The sequence below is a fragment of the Saccopteryx leptura genome, chromosome 7 (genome assembly GCF_036850995.1).
Source record: "Saccopteryx leptura isolate mSacLep1 chromosome 7, mSacLep1_pri_phased_curated, whole genome shotgun sequence".
In the NCBI taxonomy this organism is placed as follows: Eukaryota; Metazoa; Chordata; class Mammalia; order Chiroptera; family Emballonuridae; genus Saccopteryx; species Saccopteryx leptura.
In genome coordinates this window covers 57,105,757-57,127,827 of record NC_089509.1, presented here as the reverse complement: position 1 = coordinate 57,127,827, position 22,071 = coordinate 57,105,757, and the positions used below count along the sequence as shown (strand labels likewise).

At 42.4% G+C, this 22,071-nt stretch overlaps 1 protein-coding gene across 1 annotated transcript in view; it reads right to left on the bottom strand.

Annotated features, from left to right (window-relative positions):
• Positions 1-576: 576 nt before the first annotated feature.
• GORASP2 (golgi reassembly stacking protein 2) overlaps positions 577-22,071 on the bottom strand; it is a 36,594-nt gene continuing 15,099 nt past the window's right edge. The window contains exons 4-10 of the mRNA XM_066346594.1: positions 21,049-21,135; positions 19,954-20,084; positions 15,197-15,329; positions 12,561-12,684; positions 8,069-8,155; positions 6,028-6,138; positions 577-3,957 (exon numbers count right to left, since the gene is read on the bottom strand). Coding sequence (XP_066202691.1) covers positions 3,617-3,957; positions 6,028-6,138; positions 8,069-8,155; positions 12,561-12,684; positions 15,197-15,329; positions 19,954-20,084; positions 21,049-21,135 — 1,014 coding nt within the window. The 3' untranslated portion in view covers positions 577-3,616. The remainder of the gene's footprint in view (positions 3,958-6,027; positions 6,139-8,068; positions 8,156-12,560; positions 12,685-15,196; positions 15,330-19,953; positions 20,085-21,048; positions 21,136-22,071) is intronic.

The window sequence follows — 22,071 nt, the reverse complement described above, 5'->3', positions numbered from 1 at the left end:
CTCTACTTCTGCCCCTAGCAGCTGGCATGGAAGGTCCTTGTATAACTGCAAGTACACGACCTGATGCACACTTCCCAGAGGTTCCTCTGAGGAGTGGTACTGAAGAGGATAAAAGCCCTGTCTAAAATGTAGGTCCTGCCCAGTCAATAGAAAAGGCAATGATTTCAGTTTATATCCGACCCACGGTGAAACTAAGGATGGGGATGCAGGTCAGTTGGGTCCGTCGTCACAACACTCCCCACTTCATGTGCACAATTACATCTCTGAGCATGACCCCAAACTACAGCCTGTGGGCCACATGCGGCCCCCTGAGGCCATTTATCCGGCCCCCGCTGCACTTCCGAAGGGGCACCTCTTTCACTGGTGGTCAGTGAGAGGACCACTGTATGTGGCGGCCCTCCAATGGTCTGAGGGACAGTGAACTGGCCCCCTATGTAAAAAGTTTGGGTACCCCTGACTAGAGAAAGGAGGCAAAACGCTTTCTCCATTAGACAAACCATTGCACAAATTACGTTGCCTTTAATAGTTTTCTCAAAAATACAACTATTGGCAATAAAAGGATCCCTCTTTCTTAAAAAAATTACTTTTAGTGTGCATGCACGACACACACACACACACACACACAGGCATTCGTTATTCCACTTAGTTGTGCGTTCATTGGTTGCTTCCCATATGTGAGGATTTGACCTGCACCCTTGTTGTTTTGGGATGACACCCTGACTGATCTAACAAGCCAGGGCCCTCTTCTGAAGTGTGCATTTGCATTTTGGTAAGTGATGCAAGTGTCTTATTAGACAATGAATTTCCTACTGCCTTATCACCTCCCCAACTTATGAGGCAGCCTGACTCAATCATCACCTAGGAGGTGCTGAGCCTCCTAATTATAGTCCAGGAAGGGACAGGTTCAGTGAGGGAGAAATGTCCCTGTGTAGTGTCTCTCATCCCCTGGGAAGCTTTTCAAAACTCCAAGAGCCCAGCAATCCATATTCTAATGGAAGTGATTCTAATTTACAGCCTGGGTTGAAAGGCTTGCTGGGTGGTCAGATCACTAAAGGGGAGGCCTTAACCTTCAGTCCAAGGAAGAGCCATCCTTGGACATTGGTTGGTGTCTCACAAATGAGAAAGGTCTTTTTCATTTCTTTTTTGTTTTCAGGAAATGAGCTAAACTAGGCTGTTCAAAAGTAAGCACATTTAGTAAACCAGGAACAAAATCAAAGAGGAAAGGTCAAGGCGCCATCACAGACTGTCTCAGCTGTCTTAGGGCTGAGGCCACCGTCAAAGTGGCCTCTGGGCGACAGCAGCCGCCTCCCTGGAGGGAGTCCTTCGTCGCCACGAAGCCCTTCCCTCCTTTTTGCTCATTTCAGGGCTGGCTGCCCCTCCACCCGCCGCGACGCTAGGTCCAGGGCTGTCATCATTTTCAAACGAGAACCGTGATCTCACAAGACTTGAGAATCACTGTACTGGAGACCGACCGGTGGTGGCACAGGAAATAGAGCGTTGTTCTGGGTCAGGTTTGAAACCCCAAGGTCGCTGGCTTGAGTGTCAGATCATTGACTTGATCCCATGGGTGCTGGCTTGAACCCAAGGTCGCTGGTTTAAGCAAGGGGTCACTGGCGTGGCCCGAGCAACCCCCACCCTGCCCCGCATCAAGACACGTATGAAAAGTAATCAGTGAACAACTAAAGTGCCACAACTATGAACTGATGCTTCTCATCTCTCTCCCTTCCTGTCTCTAAAAAAAGCAGAAAACAAAAAGAATCACTGCATTGGAGGAACTAGTTAAAAAAAAAGTCATTTTGTAAATCTTAAAAATTACTGGCTTTCCACTAAGGTATCTCATATATATATATATACACACACACACACACACACACACATTTAACATGAGTATCTTTTAGAAGTAACAACAACTTACTCAACTTTTTCTGTCTTGGAAAGTAAAAAATTATAACATTTAAATACACTTGTGAATATTTTCCATACCTGTTATAAACTCCTTTTCAAAAAACAGGATTAACTGAAGAACTAGTCTAGGAAATATTTATAATGTAAACAGAAGATGCTATGATTAGAGCCGATGCCTTCTTTGATCATTTTAAGTATAAACCTGGCTTCAGAAATGGACATACATACTCTAAATCAGGGGTCCCCAAACTACAGCCCGTGGGCCACATGCGGCCCCCTGAGGCCATTTATCCGGCCCGCCGCACTTCCGGAAGGGGCACCTCTTTCATTGGTGGTCAGTGAGAGGAGCACATTGACCATCTCATTAGCCAGAAGCAGGCCTATAGTTCCCATTGAAATACTGGTCAGTTTGTTGATTTAAATTTACTTGTTCTTTATTTTAAATATTGTATTTGTTCCCGTTTTGTTTTTTTACTTTAAAATAAGATATGTGCAGTGTGCATAGGGATTTGTTCATAGTTTTTTTTTATAGTCCGGCCCTCCAACGGTCTGAGGGACAGTGAACTGGCCCCCTGTGTAAAAAGTTTGGGGACCCCTGCTCTAAATGCTGGCTGGTGCTGGGCCCCCTAGCGGAGGCTCTAGGGCGGTGCTGATGACTCGTTCCCAGCTGGTTGGTCCTAGAGGACTGCTCCCTTAGCAACGTTCGTGCTAGCACTGGTCAATAACTGACAAACTTTCTTTTCTTAGTTAAAAAACAGATATAATACGCATTTAATTTCATTCAATAAATCAATTCCATTTAACTTATCTCTTAGAAAACTCAGGAGAAAGCAAACAGTAAGACAGGAGCAGTTACAGTAAAGCTGTGCAGCACACTGCAGAGTAACAGCGCACGGGCAGCAGGGCTGGGTTTAAACTACCACGAGAAGAAAAGCCACACTACTGTCCTTTATTGCTGAAGTTATGCTTTCCCAGTGTAGCTAGAATATTTTAAGCAGCCACAAAGTACCACCTTCTGGTTTAAATTGTGTAATACCTCCTTTAATTCTCTTTAAATGCTGCTTTATGGTGGACGTATAAAGCAACAGCAGCAGTTACAAAATGTCGTCTGAGTAATTTTGAGAGCTCAAAACAAGGACCTGTGTACAGACTGAATAAAAAGTGTTCAATTAATAGTGTACACTGTGTAACTTTAACAAACATCTTCAGTTGGAATTTCCATGTAAACCTTAACAGAGATGTGACTCAGGGAGACCAAAAGTAAAGTATCTTTTCCTTCCAGTTTAGTGAGGTGGTCTGCATTCTCCAAATGATTTACAAAACACAAGAAATGCCACATGTGAGTACTAGGCATAAAATATTTCATTTTCTAACAGAGGAGCAGCAGGCAGACAGGGACACCAGTGGACACCTGCCACCACCTTTCCCAAAGATGCACACCCAAGAACGGCAGTGGAAACCTGGCAGCAAGCCACCCTTACGATTCTTTTTGGTTTTAAAATACAAGCACTTTCTGACAGTTCCCTCCCCAGCCCGTGAACCCACTTGGCAGGATACAATCCCAGATCCTCTTGCTTAGTTTTCCCCTTAGAATTATTTACAGGATGCCTACAGATACGGTACAAACTAGTATGAAACTGAGAGTTTGCATTTCCAGACGCGCTTCTGTGGTTAAACAAGCACACCGCGCCAATCCGAAGATGGTTCAAAGTTAAGGTGACTCGGAGGCCTGTCCATCCGTTACCGCAGCAACAGGCTTCTCACTGGCCGGGGCCGGTTCGCTGACTCTGTCCTCAACAGCGATGGGGGCCTTGGAAGCTGGGAGCGTCACATCCAGAGCGAGTGCTGAGGTGGCGTCTGCCCTTGCAGTGGTCGTGACAGGGTCGGAGGGTGGGCTGCTGGTGGGCGGGAGGGAGGAGAGCGGCCCCCCGGAGCCTGCTGCAGAACAGACCTCTGGAACCAAAGGGAATGACGACAGGAACTCGGATGGCAACGGGAGAGCTGCGATGCCAGGCAAGTTCCGGGCAGGCAGGGACGGGAGAGGCGGCAAACCTAGGACACAAAGGGCACAGGTCACACACCCGCCCAGCACAGAGCAGCAGCTGCCACAGGACTCTCTCTTTTTTTGTTTTTATTTAGAAAACTAACTTTAACAGGGTGACAATGATCAATAAGAGCACAGAGGTTTCAGGTAAACACTTCTATAGCATTTGAACAGTTATGTTGTGTACCCATCACCCAAAGTCAAATCATTTTCTGTCACCTTATATTTGTCTCTATTTACTTCCCTCCCCCCACCCCCACATGACTATCTTTGTTTGCATTTCATGAAGGAAATCTGAAGCCAAGCAGAGAATGCAAATCACAACCTCTGCTTATCCTCAGTTGGAGGCCAGGACAGTTAAACACAGGAAGGGCAAAAGTTGCTCATATGAAAAATACAGTAATAAATAATAATGTAAGAATAAACTCTGTGTTTCATGTATTCACAACCGTCAACCTCCTTTGCCCTACCCTGTCCTCACTGTAAGACCAGCTGGCCAGGAGGAAAGGCTGAAGGCTTCCAGGCTCCTAGATACCTAGGAATGCTTCTCCCAGAGGGGCCCAGCCAGCGGCCCAGCCAGCGGCCCAGCCAGCGGGCAATGCAGCTACGCGGAGTGCTGGACAAAAGAACTCCCATCCCCCCAGGAGAGCTGCAGGCTGAACCAGAGCCTGCCCGGGGCAGACCTCAGGAACAGGTGGCCCGAAGCCAGCCCTCCTGGGGAGGCTGTGCAGGGAGGGGCTTGTCATGGAGCCCCTGTGTTAGCTTCACCTGAGTACCCAGTCTCTGCTCAAGCCTCAAGATTGACGTATAACTATTTACACTTGGTAACTTTATTGTGATTTTAGATAACAAAAAAGAATTTTACTTTTTTAAGAAACAAAGGAAAGGCAGGTTGTACAATAGGTTCAGGTTAACCACGGGGCTGGTCAAATCCTCAATGCTCTGAGAGTCTGTCAAGCGCAGAGGAAAACGCCAAGAATACAGAGCACAAAAGAAAAGACACACGGCGTGCTAAGACAGTAAACCTTCAAGTGTAGAAAAATCAAAACTCAGCTGCAACATGTGGCCACCTCAAAGGCAGAGGGAACCCGGTGACCATGAGCTGGAGGAGACTCGTGGGCTACTCGGCTGCCTCCCTTGCATCAACGCAGAGCCGGACTGTAAACACTTGGAACGTCTGCTAACAACTATCTGCAGCTACACTCTCTGTTTTTATTACAAAACATTTAATAATGGAGAATATTTATTAAAGAACAAATCTTTACATCTTTACTACATAGAAGCACAGCCAGCTGTGATATTTCACAGTTTGTTTCTGGTGGGTCACACGCACAGCATAGGCACCATGGTGGTAGCCGCCCAGAACAAGGAGAGTCGCAGGCTGTTCCCTCGCCTCCACTGGGCGGACCGCGCCCCTTCCACCCACCTCAGTTACAGCAGTGTGATGCCGCACAGCTGTTATTTCTATACTGGTCTTTATGGTGCTTGAGTGGTCAGGGTGCAGGGAGAGAAGGGGGGGAGGAGGCAGCCAAGCAGAGGAGAATCACAAGCTTTTTTTAAAAAAAAGCTTTTAAAATAAAAAAGATTAATATTGATTTGAAGCAGATGAAATTTATTAAACTGATCTGACTTTTCCAGGAAAAAACCAAAAACAAATAGAAGACTGGCTTTCTTGGATAAAGCTTTTTTGTTTAATTTTTTTTAATTTTAATTTTTTTATTTATAGAGAGAGGGATAGATAGGGACAGACAGACTTTGGGAACGGAGAAAGATGAGAAGCATCAATCATCAGTTTTTCGTTGTGACACCTTAGTTGTTCATTGACTGCTTTTTCACATGTGCCTTGACCGTGGGCCTTCAGCAGACCGAGTAACCCCTTGCTCGAGCCAGAGACCCTGGGCTCAAGCTGGTGAGCTTTTGCTCAAACCAGATGAGCCTGCGCTCAAGCTGGTGACCTCGGGGTCTCGAACCTGGGTCCTCTGCATCCCAGTCCGACGCTCTATCCACTGCGCCACTGCCTGGTCAGGCTGGATAAAACTTTTTATTAGAGCCCTAGGAGGGTGAGCTGGGCAACATACCCGGGTTGACGAGTTCTGGAAGGCTGACCCCAGGCATGACAGGAGGCGCAGGGAGGTTCAGGTTGGGGAGGGCAGGCAGGTTAGGCAGTCCTGCTGGTAAAGGCATCAGACCTGAAAAGAAGGTGAAATAAAAGGTAAGCCAATTCCACTGAGGAAAACATTCAATCTTGTGTTGAAAAAAATAGCATCTGCTTCAAAGTGAGAAAACCAGAAGCGCACTTACTGCGTGGCGGTTTTTTATCATGACGACGTTAACAAAATCTCACTGAAGCACAAGGTCTTTCAATATGTAAATGATCAAATGGCTAAGCAGGTAAGGGCTAAAACAAATCCAAATACTTCTAAACCTGAGAGCAACAATGACAAGGCCCGAGTGTTTGGAGAAAGGGCTGGTTTGTCCCAGCAAGCATGGTAGTCAAGAGAATCAAATTTTTCTGTCAATTGAGGTTTACAGTCTCTCTGACTCTTTTTTCTTTTCTTTTTTTGAAAATTCTGAAATACTTTCAGACTTAGAGTTACAAACAGCAGTTGACAGAAAGAACTCCCATATATACCTCTCACTCAAATTCTGCAAACGTGAATATTTTACTACACTTGCTTTAGCATTCTGTATTTCTGTGTGTGGACACAGTTGGATAATGTGTAAATAATCTTTATTATATGCGGCTTAAGTGTCTGTTCGTCACCGATAGCTTATTGGTTGCTTGCGTAACTGTACTAGCCAATGGGGTGAAGTTGCCACGGCATTCAAATAGTCCCGCCTTCTGGCATGCCACCTCACAAATTGAGGTTAAAGATTGGAGCAATTATTATGCTGTTAAGAAATCTTAACACCAGAAGGGGTCTTTGCAATGGTACAAGACTAGAGGTTCTCCAATTGAAAAATAATGTCATAATAGCTAAGTCTTCGACTGGCTCCTCTAAAGGTGAAATACATGTCATTCCAAGAATTGATTTGGCTCCATCTCAAACAGGGTTGCCGTTTCAATTGAGACGTAGACAATTTCCTGTAAAACTTGTCTCTGCTATGACCATCAATAAGTCTCAGGGCCAAACGCTTAAGCGTGTTGGCATTTTTTTACCTGAGCCTGCATTTGGACATGGTCAACTTTATGTTGCCTGTTCAAGAGTTCGTGAAAGAACGGACGTAAAATTAAAAATAATTGATGGTCTTCTGCAAGGCGAGCTTAGAAATGATGGAAAGATCTACACAAGAAATGTTGTGTACAAAGAGATCTTTGACATATGAATTAACATTTTATTATGTAAATCACCTTTATTTATTGAGCTAGCGGTAGCTCTTAAGAAATGTACTGCCAGAGGTTTCCTTCATTGCACTCTACTTTAAGCAATTAAGCAAGTAGAAGGGGGAAACCCCATGGGGCAGTAAGCAAAGGGGCGTCCTCGCCGCCTGCCCTGGGTAATTCAGTTTGAATTTGCAAACACCTTTGCACAAATCATTTTAATTACAATTTATAATATCTAGAACAGTGGTCATTTCGTATGACCGCCGGACTTTCTAGTGGCTTAATATGTCTGTAGAACATCTTTACCCACAAACTGAAGGCTCTCATAATGTAAATATATTTGGTCACTGAAATGATATTTGATTATTATTTGCAGGAGAAAGGGACTTGGTCTTCACTGGGAACAGATGAGAAATGAACCCAGATCTAATCAGAGAGCTACCAAAGACCCACATAAGGAGTGCTCTCCTTCAGGACGCACTGTATTCACATAACGATCAGAAGTCCAAACTAAGGACACAGTGAAGAAGAGAACTTTCCCGTGTTCCTCATTCCTGCCTCATGCTGCACAGGGGAGGGGCGGGAAGTTGGCTGGGGGTGAGGAGGAAAGGCTCAGCAGCTGGCGAGCTGGGACCAACAGCACGATGCTCCTGCTCTCATTTATCACAAGTTGCAGGGTAAAATGAGATTAAAAGACATAAAAAGTCATCACACAGGTGAAGATTTTTCATTGTTGTTTAAGATGCAATACGTCAGTAATGCTATTGTTACATCTCCGGTCTCCTGCTGCTGACCTGGTAATGCAGTAGCTGGATTCATTGATGGCACAGAAGTGAGGGACTGGTTGACCTGTGGTGGCAATAATGGTACTGTTGGTGCACCTAAAATAAAAAGCACAATCTTTTACAAATTTGTAACAAATTCAACTGACAAAGAATAAATAGACTGTGTTAAGACAGGGTTCAGACCTCTCCCTCCCCCAGTGGCGAGGTCTTCATTCAGTGGGACATCATTTAGTTGGTTTCTGGCGGTGTCACGGGTATCACAGCGGGTCTATCTACTCTGCCCATGGCCCCTAATAAACATTGTCAACAGAACCTGGGCCAAGAGGCGGGAGGCTCTGCAAAGCCATCCCAGCTAAGCTCACTAGATGAGAGTTTTATACTTGACCTAAGCAGGGCTAGATCAGAAACTGTTTTAGGAACTTGTAAATGGAACACAAGGATCCCAGTCAATCTCCACTGCGCTCCTGAACTAAGAAACCACGTGGACGGAGGGCTGCTGGGGGGCTGGGAGGGGTGCGCCCGTGAAACAGTGAAGGCTGGTGGTCTCTGAGAGAGGAGAGATCCAGACGGCTGGAAAGCGACCAAACAGCATGTGAACCTCCTGATGGAGAGAATTACTTGGTTCCCTGAATCTCCATTTCCTTTGACCTTAGGTTCTGTGATAGTCCTTTGAAGTCTAGTACATTCCCAACTTTTACTGATGTTAGCCTGAGGAGGGTATGTTCTTTACAGACAAGTAACTCTTATGATACCTCCCACTAGGTTCATCGCCAGCTCATGCAGAAGGTTTTGCTGATGTCAAAACGACAGTAATATTGCACATGGATTCTAGATTTTGTCTTATAGAGATCTGCTTAAATAAAGTAGGAGGAATAAATCGTGCCTAAAAGTATGAAGCAACTATCTTCAAATATTTATTTATTCATGTATTTATTTTCCTGCAGAATTTGGAGGCATGCAAAAGTATAAGTTGATTCTTTGCTTTTATCAGATTCTCAAAGGGGTTGGACAGTTGGTTGGTATGTGCATTCACTCAAGTTTTTGGGAGCACCTAATATATGTTGACATTGCTTTAGACCCTGAGACACTTTACAGCATAAAGAAAATAAGAATCACTACCTTCAGGAAATTTACATTCTAATGAAGGGCAGGAAATGGCGAGAGAAATATCAAACAAGTAAAATACATGCCATGTAAAATGGTCTTAAGTTCTCTGAGAAAAACTGAGCAAAGGGGTTCAGGAAGTGTGTGTGTGTATGTGTGTGAGAGAGAGAGATATGTGTGGACCAAAAAGGCCACATTGATTAATGCCATTTCAAAATAATATATTCATTTCCTAAAACTTTCATAATCTAAAAATGATCAATCAACAAAAAAGTTATTTTTAAAAACCATATACTTCCTTATATCTACAGTTACTGTTTGGGCTACTTTGCAGCACTATAATTAAAAGTAGAGCATCGCCCCCTGGTGGGCAGAGCTTTGCCCCTGGTGGGCGTGCCGGGTGGATTCTGGTCGGGAGCAAGCGGGAGTCTGTCTGACTGTCTCTTCCCGTTTCCAGCTTCAGAAAAAAAAAAAAAAAAAAAAAAAAGCAAAGACAGAAAAATAAATGCCTAACAAAAAGTAGTTATATAATGCTAAAACATTTGAGTATTTTTTTTTTTTGTATTTTTCTGAAGCTGGAAACGGGGAGAGACAGTCAGACAGACTCCCGCATGCGCCCGACCAGGATCCACCCGGCACGCCCACCAGGGGCGATGCTCTGCCCACCAGGGGGCGATGCTCTGCCCCTCCGGGGCTTCGCTCTGCCGCGACCGACCAGAGCCACTCTAGCGCCTGGGGCAGAGGCCAAGGAGCCATCCCCAGCGCCCTGGTCATCTTTGCTCCAATGGAGCCTTGGCTGCGGGAGGGGAAGAGAGAGACAGAGAGGAAGGAGGTGGGGGGTGTGGAGAAGCAAATGGGCGCTTCTCCTGTGTGCCCTGGCCGGGAATCAAACCCGGGTCCCCCGCATGCCAGGCTGATGCTCTACCACTGAGCCAACCGGCCAGGGCCACATTTGAGTATTTTTAAACTGACTTACTCAAAGTGAAAATGTTGATATCTTTCCATCTCTTTTGAGCAATTACTGTTTTATTTACATTTCTGTCTTTGTTTTAATATTCAAGAAGCCTTTATAGTGTAATAAGATCTCAGCGCATGTGCTTATAAGACAAGTATAACTATAATGTAATGAGGGAAGATTTAAAATGTCAAAAAGGAACTGGGATGAAGAGAGATGTCAGCTGTCCCCTAAAATCAGCTGTCAAACGACATTGGAACACTTACCCTAAAGCAGTAAGTGTTACTTCAGACATAGATACAGCTGCTGACTTGAGAAGTACCCTAACCCACCTTTCCTAAGTCTACTTAGGAATAAACTATAGGAGCGTCCAATGGGATATTAGAAAAAAATCAATCATAAAAAGGACTCAAACACTGCTTGAATAAAACAAACTTTAAATCCCAACTGTATCTAAGACTTGATATTGATGACATTAATATCTAATGTCACCTAGGAAATGTTCTGCAACTGGATTGTGGTGCTAACTGCACAACTCCATAAATTTACTGAGAATCACTGAGTTCATTTTATAGTATGGGTATCATACCTTAATAAAGCTGGAAAAACTTAGCAAAGAATAGGGATGAGGCAATATGTCACCACTCTGACAACCAATGACATTGAATAGTGGAGGTTTGTTACACTGTTCTATCCACTTTGAATATGCTTAAAAATTTTAATAAAAAAAATAAATTAAAATTTTGTTTAGAAAAAACACATCTTTGGCAAGTAAAACAAAGATTCTGAAAAGAGTTGGGATTTGAACCTAGGAGACCAACTCTATAGAGATTATTCTGTTGTCTTTAAGTGTATCTTGGTAGGTTGTTTTAAGTCCATTCCAGATCAAAGAGGCATATAAGCAAATTTTGAATACATATATAAAAAAGAATGAAAGGTATTAATGAAATATAACTAAACCATGTATTTAATTCAGACTCAACAGTTGAGTACATGAAGAAAACAGAAGATTTAAAAAAAAAAAGAGAGAAAAACTTTACCACCATACCAAGTTATTAACTCTATCATGTGAGTAAGCAATTCCATTCTTAGGTATATAATCAAGAAAAATGATAATATATGTCCACGTAAACACTTGTACAGAAATGTTTATAGCAGAACTATTAATAATAGCCAAAAAGTAGAAACAACTCAAAGTCTCTTTACTGATGAATGGATAAACAAAATGTGGAATATCCATCCCAGAGGACAATATTTGGCCCTAAGAAGGAATGAATTATTAATATGTTCTATGACATGAATGAACCTTAAAAATATTTAAAGTGAAAGAAGCCAGTCACAGTGGACTGCACATATGAAATGCCTAGATTAATCAAAGCCACAGAAAGAAGGTAGATTAGTAATTGCCTAGGCCTCAGGGTTGGGGAAAAATAGGGAGAAATTGATAAAGGGTATTTTACTTTAGGGTAGTAAAATGTTCTGTGCCTGAGGTGATAATTACACAACTCTGCAGATACACTTTAAAAACCCCACTGAATTGTATACTTTAAATGGGTAAATTGTATGGTATGTGAATTAGTTCTCGATAAAGCTGTTAAAAAAATACCCTAAAACAAATAGGGACTAGATGTATTCATAGGACAAGAAATAAAGAAAAGGCGATAGACGCATGTCTCCTGAGCAGACTGCGCCCCTAGGAAGAGAATGGTACCCTGCTCCTATTTGTATTCCCAGTGTCTCCCCCTGGGGACATACAAACATCTGTTGAGTAAACAGAGCAATTAAACAGAATTTAAAGGTGGACTACTGTCTCTACAACTTGTACAATATTAAGAGAAGATCAAATTCTGAAGTACATTGAGAAGAGGTTTAAATGCTGGCCCTTTGTGTAAAGTGCATAGTGATTTAGTGCTAACTTCCACAGACAGGGCTCCTCAATGTAGAGCTTATTTACAGTCTTCCAAGTATACTGGCATAGATGGGGAGGGAGACAGAAAGGGGGAAAGAAGAAGGGGAGAGCAGAGAGAAGACGGAGTGTGAAGGGGGAAGGGGTGGGGGAGGGAGAGGGAGACATACTGACTTGTGTTCCACTTATGTCCTGAGCAGAAATCAAACCTACAACTTTGACGTTATGAGGATGATGCTCTAACCAATTGAGTTATCCAGCCTGGACCTGGCACTGATTTGTTATCACTTGAGCCTTGGCCAGGTAACTCAGTTGGTTAGAGCATGGACCAGAAGCGCAGAGGTTGGCAGTTCAATCCCTGGTTGGGGCACATTCAGGAGCAGATCAATGTTCCTGTCTCATCACTGTCCCTCTCCCTTCCTCTCTTACTAAAATAAATACATAAAAACTTCTTAAAGAATTGTATAGCTTGAGACAGAAAAGAGTACCATGTAAAACAAAGTAAACTGAAAAACAGAGTAAGTTTTTCTGCATACCTGTACTGAGAACATTACTGACAGCTGGTGGAGTTGAGCTAATAGAAAGTCCAGACAGACCCTGTTCAATTTCTGTAGTTCCTGGTGGTGACAAGGACGGGGGATTAACCGAAGACAGCTGGACCTTCCAAAAAAAAAAAAGAAAGAAAAAAAATTACTCAAGTTTACTTAAAAGAAAATATAAATATTGGTTCTCACTAGTCCTACAGATTTTCTGATCATATATTAGCTGTCAGGTTTTCACCGGGTGCTTCTGCCGTCAGACACGCCTTCCTAATGTGGATGTATTCCAAGGACTATGCACTGTAAATATCTCCCCATCCTCTCACTTCCAGTCCCTCAATGGCATCGACCTTGTTATACACTGTTATACCTACTTCCCAATAGGATGCTAGTCTCCCAAACTACCCCAAAATCACTTTACTGACCCTTTAAAACACCACTGCTTTAAAACACCTATTCTCTGAGTTCTCAGCTAGTTTTTAACTTTCATTGCTCATGGAAGAAATCAGCTGGAAGTCTTCATACCATGATAAATTCCCTAGAAGTTTCTAAGCCCTGACTGGGTAGTTAAATTGGTTAGAGTGTTTTCCCCGACATGCCAAGGTTGAGGGTTTGATCCCGGTCAGGGCACATACAAGAATCAACCAATGAATACATAGATGAGTGGAACAACAAATCGAAGTCTCAACGTCTCTCTCTCTCTCTCAAATCAATAAAGAAAAAAAAAATTTTTGGAAGTTCTTGTTTTTTTTTTGTTGTTGTTTTTGTTTTGTTTTTTCCTGAAGCTGGAAACAGGGAGAGACAGTCAGACAGACTCCCGCATGCGCCCGACCGGGATCCACCCGGCACGCCCACCAGGGGCGATGCTCTGCCCACCAGGGGGCGATGCTCTGCCCATCCGGGGCGTTGCTCTGCCACGACCAGAGCCACTCTAGCGCCTGGGGCAGAGGCCAAGGAGCCATCCCCAGCGCCCGGGCCATCTTTTGCTCCAATGGAGCCTTGGCTGCGGGAGGGGAAGAGAGAGACAGAGAGGAAGAAGGGGGGGTGGGGGGTGAAGAAGCAAATGGGCGCTTCTCCTGTGTGCCCTGGCCGGGAATCGAACCCGGGTCCCCCGCATGCCAGGCCGACGCTCTACCGCTGAGCCAACCAGCCAGGGCAGGAAGTTCTTTAGAAGTTTCTCAGGATGCCTAACCATCTCATCTCTTCTCATCAATGACTGAATGTGGGGCAGCCCGATCTCTACCTTCTGGCAAGAGAAAACGAGTGAGTCTACAGGGATTCTATACAGATGGATGGATTGGTGGCTTCACCTCTGAAAACTAATTTCTGCCAGCTCCAGTGCCCTCTGGCACATTTCAACATAACTTATATGACGGCCTTTTCCTCTAGCTGCCACTTCACCCTCTGGTCTTCTGACTGCCCAGAGGCATCCTGGTTAGGGCGGCAGATATGGTCACAGGAGCCTGAACAGACAACTGCACTGGCTCTGGTCAGGAGTCAATGGTGGGGATGAGAAGGCAACAGAAGTTATACTTCTTCATAGCCCCCTCCTCTTTCTCTAGAATCAGGAATGGTCAAGCTCTGTACCATAAAATGACAGTGGTAGCAGCCCTTTCTTTATGACTACAGCACTTTCTTTTTGGATGTTTGGCTTTGATTTAGTTATGGACACAAGAGTTAACAGTCTGTAAAGTCCTGCATAGGAAACATTTTTTTTTTCTTTACAGAGACAGAGAGAGAGAGTCAGAGAGAGGGATAGACAGGGACAGACAGACAAGAACGGAGAGATGAGAAGCATCGATCATTAGTTTTTCGTTGCGCGTTGCAACACCTTAGTTGTTCATTGATTGCTTTCTCTTATGTGCCTTGACCGCGGGCCTTCAGCAGACGGAGTAACCTCTTGCTCGAGCCAGCGACCTTGGGCTGAAGCTGGTGAGCTTTTGCTCAAACCAGATGAGCCCGCGCTCAAGCTGGCGACCTATGGGGTCTCGAACCTGGGTCCTCCGCATCCCAGTCTGACGCTCTATCCACTGCGCCACCGCCTGGTCAGGCTAGGAAACATTTTAAACGCCTTTAATCCTTAGCAAATATCTTATTCCTTATAAAGCTTCATTTTGATCCTATAATAGTTCCCACACACCTAGCATTCTTTGCTTTCCCAACCAAGTTTCTTGAAATAGTAAACACTGGCTATCACCATTATATTATCAACTACTTACTCTCTGTCTCCCTTTTTTGAAGCTTTGTTCTCCCCTTGGACTTCTCCTGAGTTTCCTTTGCTGGGTCCCCTTTCTCTGCCCATCATTTAAATAGTAGAAATGCTTAAGACTCTTGCCTCAGTCCTTTGACCCACCCAGAGCCAATCCCTTGACAATTTTTTTTATCAATGCTCATTGGGTTAAATTACTTTCTCTTTTTTCTCTTACTGATGATTTTCAAATCTTATCTCTAGCCTTGTCCTCTTTCTTAAAATCCAGACCTGTAGGATATCCAAATGGACGTTCAAATTCAACACGGTCAGTACTTAATCCATCATCTTCCCTATCTCAATTAGTGCTCCTACCATACTCCTCAACACTGGACTCATTTTGGTGGAAATTTTATGATAGAATTGGATAGTAAAGTTATCTTACCTCCGTAAACCCATCTTTAAGGGGAGTAATAGGTGTACCAGTCATCTGTCCTGGAAGAGAAATTTTCTTTCCTTCTTCAAAGGGGCGTGTAGGTATTCGATGCAAATAACCATATCCAATGCCACATCCTAGGCTATTAAAATATGTATATTTAAAAGTTATTGTTATCAATCATAGCTTGCATATCACTGAGATTTTGAAATATAGAAACAAATTTCCATTCTTTTAAATAATCTCATCAGATGTCTACTCTGACCATCCTTTAATTAAACAGCACCATTTTCTCCACCATGGACACTACCCTTGCTCTCCTTTCTTTATCTTTCTTTCTTTCTTTCTTTTTTTTATTTAGAAGTTAAATTCAATGGGGTGATATTCATCCATAAGGACATGTAGGTTTCAGGTAAATATCTCTACAGCATTTGAACTGTTGGATTTATTTTTCTTCAAGTATTTATAACTATCTAACTAACTGCATACTTCTTTATTTTCTGTATCCCCTAATAAAATGTTAAAGTTCTTGAGGACAAAGGCCTTGTTTTCTTTTCTTTTTTTAATTTTTAAAAATTTTATTTATTCATTTTAGAGAGGAGAGAGAAAGGGAGAAAGAGAGACAGAGAGGGAGAGAGAGAGGAGAGAGAGACAGCGAGAGAAGGTGGGGAGGAGCTAGAAGCATCAACTCCCATATGTGCCTTGACCAGGCAAGCCCAGGGTTTCGAACCGGCGACCTCAGCATTTCCAGGTCGACGCTTTATCCACTGCGCCACCACAGGTCAGGCAAGGCCTTGTTTTGTTTAATGCCTGAACAGTTTCTGGAACATGGCAAACAATCATTATTTGCTGAATGAATGACACAGTCTGCCCACAGAAGAGCTCCAAGCACTTCTGTACGATGTCATTTAAACGTCTCGTAGTGCTATTTCAGATCCTGACAAAAATCACTTCAAATTAATCCAGATTCCTTCTAATTCATCCTCGTACTGATAGAGGCCATCTTTTTTTTTTAATCTTATTTTTATTAATTTTAATGCAGTGACATTGATAAATCAGGGTACATATGTTCCGAGAAAACATCTCCAGATTATTTTGACCTTTGATTATGCTGCATACCCCTCACTCAAAGTCTAGAGGCCATCTTTTTAATGATATGATCATACTGCTTCCTTCCATAGGCTGCTAACCTCACAATATATTTTTTTCTGTGACAGAGACAGAGAGAGAGTCAGAGAGAGACAGATAGGGACAGACAGAAAAGAAGAGAAAAAGATTGAGAAGCATTAATTCTTCGTTGTAGCCTCTTAGTTGCTCATTGATTGCTTTCTCATATGTGCCTTGACCAGGGCTGGGGTGGGTGCTACAGCAGAGCGAGTGACCCCTTGCTCAAGCCAGCAACCTTGTGCTTCAAGCCAGTGACCTTTGGGCTCAAGCCTGTGACCCATGCTCAAGTTGGTGAGCCCATGCTCAAGCCAGATGAGCCTGCGCTAAGCCGGTGACCTCGAGGTTTCGAACCTGAGTCCTCTGCATTCCAGTCCGAGGCTCTATCCACTGCACCACTGCCTGGTTAGGTACAATATTTCTTTTTCTTTCTTTCCTTTGGAGAATTATTTCTCTGCTGTCATGTGCCTGTCAATCAGGGGACCTCTTCTGCCCAAACCAAAAAGCGGCTAATGACCAATGCCAGGCCAATCCACCTATCCCACCTGTGGCTACAAATCTTGGAAGCGAAAGAAAAACAAAACCAGTTCATTCCTTCAGTAGAATACTGATGAAACTGCCAATTAGTTCTTCCTCTCTAAATCCCTAGAGGTGTTCTGAGTCCCATCCTTTCCAAGTCTGAATCTTTAGCTGTTTCTTTGATTAAATGAGTGATTCCACAGCAATAAACTCATGTCTGCTTAGACAAAATCAGTTGGTTTCTACTGTTTGGAACCAAAGAACTCCAACTGATACAATATCATAGTCCCACTGCCCAAAGTATATACAAATTCCTGACCATGATATTTAAGGCTCATCACAATCAGGTTCCAACTATGTTTCTACCATGACTGTATTTATTTCCAAAACTACCTGACACTTTCTGAGCAGGCCATGTGCAGATACGTCTGTGCACCTCCTCTGCCAAGGCATTTATTATTTTCATGTGTATTAGCATCACCAAAAGCTGGGGGAGCAGGCAGTGACCAAAATTAACTCTTCCTTATCCAAATCTGACTTCACAATGATGCTTTTTAATACAAAATTATTTGTTCCTTCTCTACCTTCTACCATCAAAACTGCACTTCTCACTGAACTGGATTTCAGATAAATTTGGAAGAAGAAAATAAGATTAAATAATATTTACTGATCAGATATAGCTACATTTGAAAACAAGGTGCTTCTTAATCAAAATATCTAAGTGCTAGCAGAAGACACTCGAGGCAACAGCAAGACCTTCTGTAAACTTAAGAATGAAATTATGAGAAATAAGCTATAATGAATGAAATGTGGTCAGCCTCTGAGGAAGGAATAGAAACCAGAGGCAGACATATACCAAATGAGGGCAGACCCAGGAAAATGGTCTGTATGGGCCTGTTTAAAGCAATGGCTGATCAATGGTATTAAGCCATGTCAAAAGGAAAAGTCTCTCAAAGAAAAGGAATAACTGCCAGAATATAGAGAAGAAGGGCTCCAGGAACAAGCATGCAGCAGTGGGGTTGAAAGCTGAAGAACCCGTGTGGACTTTCCCATCCGCAGAGCCTCCTCCTCCACTGATTCCACGCTCACCGAGCTCTGCGGTGGCACTAATCTGACCTGAGTGCCCTAACTGGAGAAACTATCAGTTTCTTTTCTAAACGGAAAATTTGCTATTCTAAGAAATTCAGCAGTTTCTTTGCAAATTTAGTATATATGAGGCAGTTCCTCTGAAATTAGTCGACTTTGAATACCTTGAGAAGACCATATTTCTGTAATTATAAACCTGGACAATGAACAATGACAACTTGATCAGACTGGCCAGATTCTTAAAATGGTACCTCTATCTCATCTCCTCAAGTTGCACAATGGCATTCTGGCACCAACATATGTTTAGCTGTAAAATCTCAGGTAGAGCCTGACCAGGCGGTGACGCAGTGGATAGAGAGCATGCACTATCCACTGGGATGGACTGGGATGCAGAGGACCCAGGTTCGAGACCCCGAGGTCGCCAGATCGAGCGCGGGCTCATCTGGTTTGAGGAAAAGCCCATCAGCTTGAACCCAAGGTTGCTGGCTCCAGCAAGGGGTTACTCGGTCTACTGAAGGCCCGCGGTCAAGGCACATATGAGAAAGCAATCAATGAACAACTAAGGTGTTGCAATGCGCAATGAAAAACTAATGACTGATGCGTCTCATCTCTCTCCGTTCCTGTCTGTCTGTCCCTGTCTATCCCTCTCTTTCTCTGAAAAAAAAAGAAATCTCAGGTAGGGTGGGTAAAAGTATTGTGAGCAAATAAGAAATTTTATCTGCCTGCTTCAACTAAGTCATCTTTTTCTCCCCAACAAATGCAAGATTTCACAGAACACTTCGAAGTTTCTAAACCCTCAACTTTCCTTTAATTATGACTTATGCTCAGTGATTTCTCAAGTTAAAAAAGGCTTTTATGACTTTCAGAAGAGTGAAAAATGTGTACAATTTAGACAACAGTAGAAAGACCTAAAGAAGCAGTGTAAATCAGTATGCACTGCTCTGGTCTGGCTACTTGAAATTAGGAAACTGAACTGATAAGTGGTTCCAGAAAATTGATTTTATAGTTTATCTGCTTGGCTTGATCCTCTAAATGTGAAATTTTGTCTAATATTATGTTGAAATCAGCCTATTTCTGAAAGCCAACAATTTCCACAAAGTCTAAGAAATTGTCCCAAAGCTGGAGAAAGTTACACTGTATTGTTCCATTGTTGGGGAGAGGAATTAGGAAAAAAATGGATTTTTAACAAAACAGAAGAAAAAAGGCTGTTATCTCTTATGTCAAGTAAAGAAAAGGACTAGAGCGATGTTTTTCAACTGCTGGTCCGTGGACCGGTCTGCCAGAAATTTCATGCCAGTCTATAAAAGAGTTAACCACCCTGATGTATAAAAATAATAGACCCAAAAATCTTAGTCAAATTTGCTTATATGTTCAGGGTTATTTCTGCCTTAGTGGTCCCTGAAACAATTCTATTTTCACTGGTTCCCAAGTATAAAAAGGTAGAAAACCACTGGACTAGAGTATACATATTGGTCTCCTTAAATAATATGCACTTAAAAAAAAGTGAGTTATTGGGTTCAATATTTTAGGTCAACATTTTCCTTTTCTCAAGAGAAGTCTTAGAATAAACTAATAACTTGTTAACTTGTTTCAAAATAAAATCTTTTTCTTTTTTTTGGAGAGAGACAGGAACATCGAGTTGCTCCTGTATGCGCCCTGACTGGGGAAGTGAATTGGCAACCTCCATGCTCAGGATTATGCTCCCATCAACTGAGCTATCTGGCCAGTGCCTATTTTTTTTTTTTTTTAACTTTTAAAGAGACAGAGAAAGGAAGGAAGAGAGGGATAGGGAGAGAGAAGCATTCACTTGTTGTTCCACTCAGCTGTGCATTCACTGGTTGACTCCAGTGTGTGGCCTGACTAGGGACTGAACCTACAACCTTGTCATTTTGGGACAACGCTCTTAATGAACTGAAATAATTGGCCAGAGTCAAAAACAATTTTTACAACACAGCTAAGTTTAAGCAGTCACAACTTAGTCTGAAAAATGATCTTACCTGCCTTCTCCACCCCATGCAGAATTTGGTGTAATAATCACTTCTCGACAGTTATCAGTGTCTGTATTATACACATAAAGTTTCAATGGTTTTGCTTCATGTGTTTCAATAAGGCTGAACAGATCTTCAGACTGCAAAAGCATCACAGAAGAAAATATTTTTATGTTACTGAACTTTGGAACAGTGGGTTTCAAACCTGGCTAATGGCAAAACTATCTGGAAACTACACACACATAGATTGTGGGCCCTACCCAAGACATAAAAATCATTTATTAAAACCAATACTCCAAACAAGGTTTAATTTAACACGTAATATTACCTATTTACTATGGGCAAGGCCTTATGCCCAGTTCCATAAGATCCAGTCACAATCTTACTTAAAACTCTTCTATACCTCAATTTTATATACAGTGGTACCTTGAGATATGAATTTAATTCGTTCTGTAACCAAGCTCGTAAGTCAGTCAACTCGTATATCAAACTGCCAATACTGGACCCGTGCGCCAACGCGCCAACTAGTGGCAGCTTCCTGAATCATGACTTGTATCTCGGAATTTTGCTGGGATCTCAAACAAAAATACGGACCGAGTTGCAGCTCGTATCTTAAAAATTCGTATGTTGGTTTGTTCATATCTCAAGGTACCACTGTATTCGGCTTTTGCTCTCCATGATTAAGACCTGGGTAATCTTGGGCACCCTATTTTTCTCTCATTTTTGACTTAGCAATGCTAACAGGCAAGGAAAAGGATCTGACTGATATAGCCGAGCCAATTTTGTTACCTTAAAAAGGGGAAGAGAAAATAATATCAATAACCAAAATGAGGATTTGATTTAGCCTTGAGACACACTGAGATTTCTGTATACCATACACAAAATCTGTGCAACTGCTACACACAATATGTGGTTTTCCTCACAGCTATATCTAGTAAGACACTCTCAGATGTTCTGTTTAGCACCCTGAGGCACAAGCTAACTTGACCAGCAAAGACCTAAATTTCACCTCTAAATGCAAAGTCTGCTAATATATATTTCTGAACTTAAACATTAATAAGAAAATGTTATATAATTTTCAGTATTCATAAACACACTAATTACCTCATTCATGACAGTATCTGCTCCAATGATGTAATCACTATGAGGTCTCAGACCTGCCAGTGCCGCAGGAGAATTTGATTCCACTTCCTAGGATGACCCAAAAACACACCCCAAAATTAATGTGCATAAAATAATCATCCAGATTTTATAGTTCAGTCCTTAACTAGACTGATTAAAAGCCCCTATATTTGTAACTGTCTTGTTAGAGATAATGTCTAAAACTATAAAATTTATATTTTTTAATCTCCTAAGCATAAAAACATTTTAAATAATATTTAAAAGATATATTTTTAAGATTTTATTTATTGATTTTTAGAGAGAGGAAAGAGAGAGAGGAAAAGAGAGAAAAAGTGAGGGGAGAAGTGGGAAGCATCAACTCGTAGTAGTTGCTTCCTGTACATGCCTTGACCGGGCAAGCCCGGGGTTTCGAACCAGCGATCTCAGATTGAGGCTTTATCCACTGTGCCACCACAGGCCAGGCTTAAAATATTTCTGTAGCTATCTGCTTTAACATTTCTTCTTGTAAAAGACACATCATTAGAAAAAGAGTTCTTAGATGTGTGTATTTGCTTTTCTTCCTCAGGCATTTAAAAAAAAAAATCCGTATTTTAATTGCAATGAATTTTGATTTTCAAGAACTAAAAATAGCCTAATAATAATACCCATACAATCTCACCAAACTGAAGACAACCACTGTTAGAACACTTTTCTACAATGCTTATTTTTTTTTAAAGTATTAATTTTACTGAGAGAGGAATGGAGAGAAAGGGAGAGAAAAAGAGGGAGAGAGGGGGAGAGGGAGAGGGGAAAAGAGAGAGAGAAAGGCAGAGAGGGAGAGGAATATCAATCTGTTCCTGTTATGTGCCCTGACTGGGGATGGAACCCACAATCTCTGTGCTTTGGGAAGACGCCCTAACTAATGGAGCCATCTGAACAGGGCTACACTGCTTCTTTTTTATTTATTTTTATTTTGTATTTTTCTGAAGTGAGAAGCAGAGAGGAGGCAGACAGACAGACTCCCAC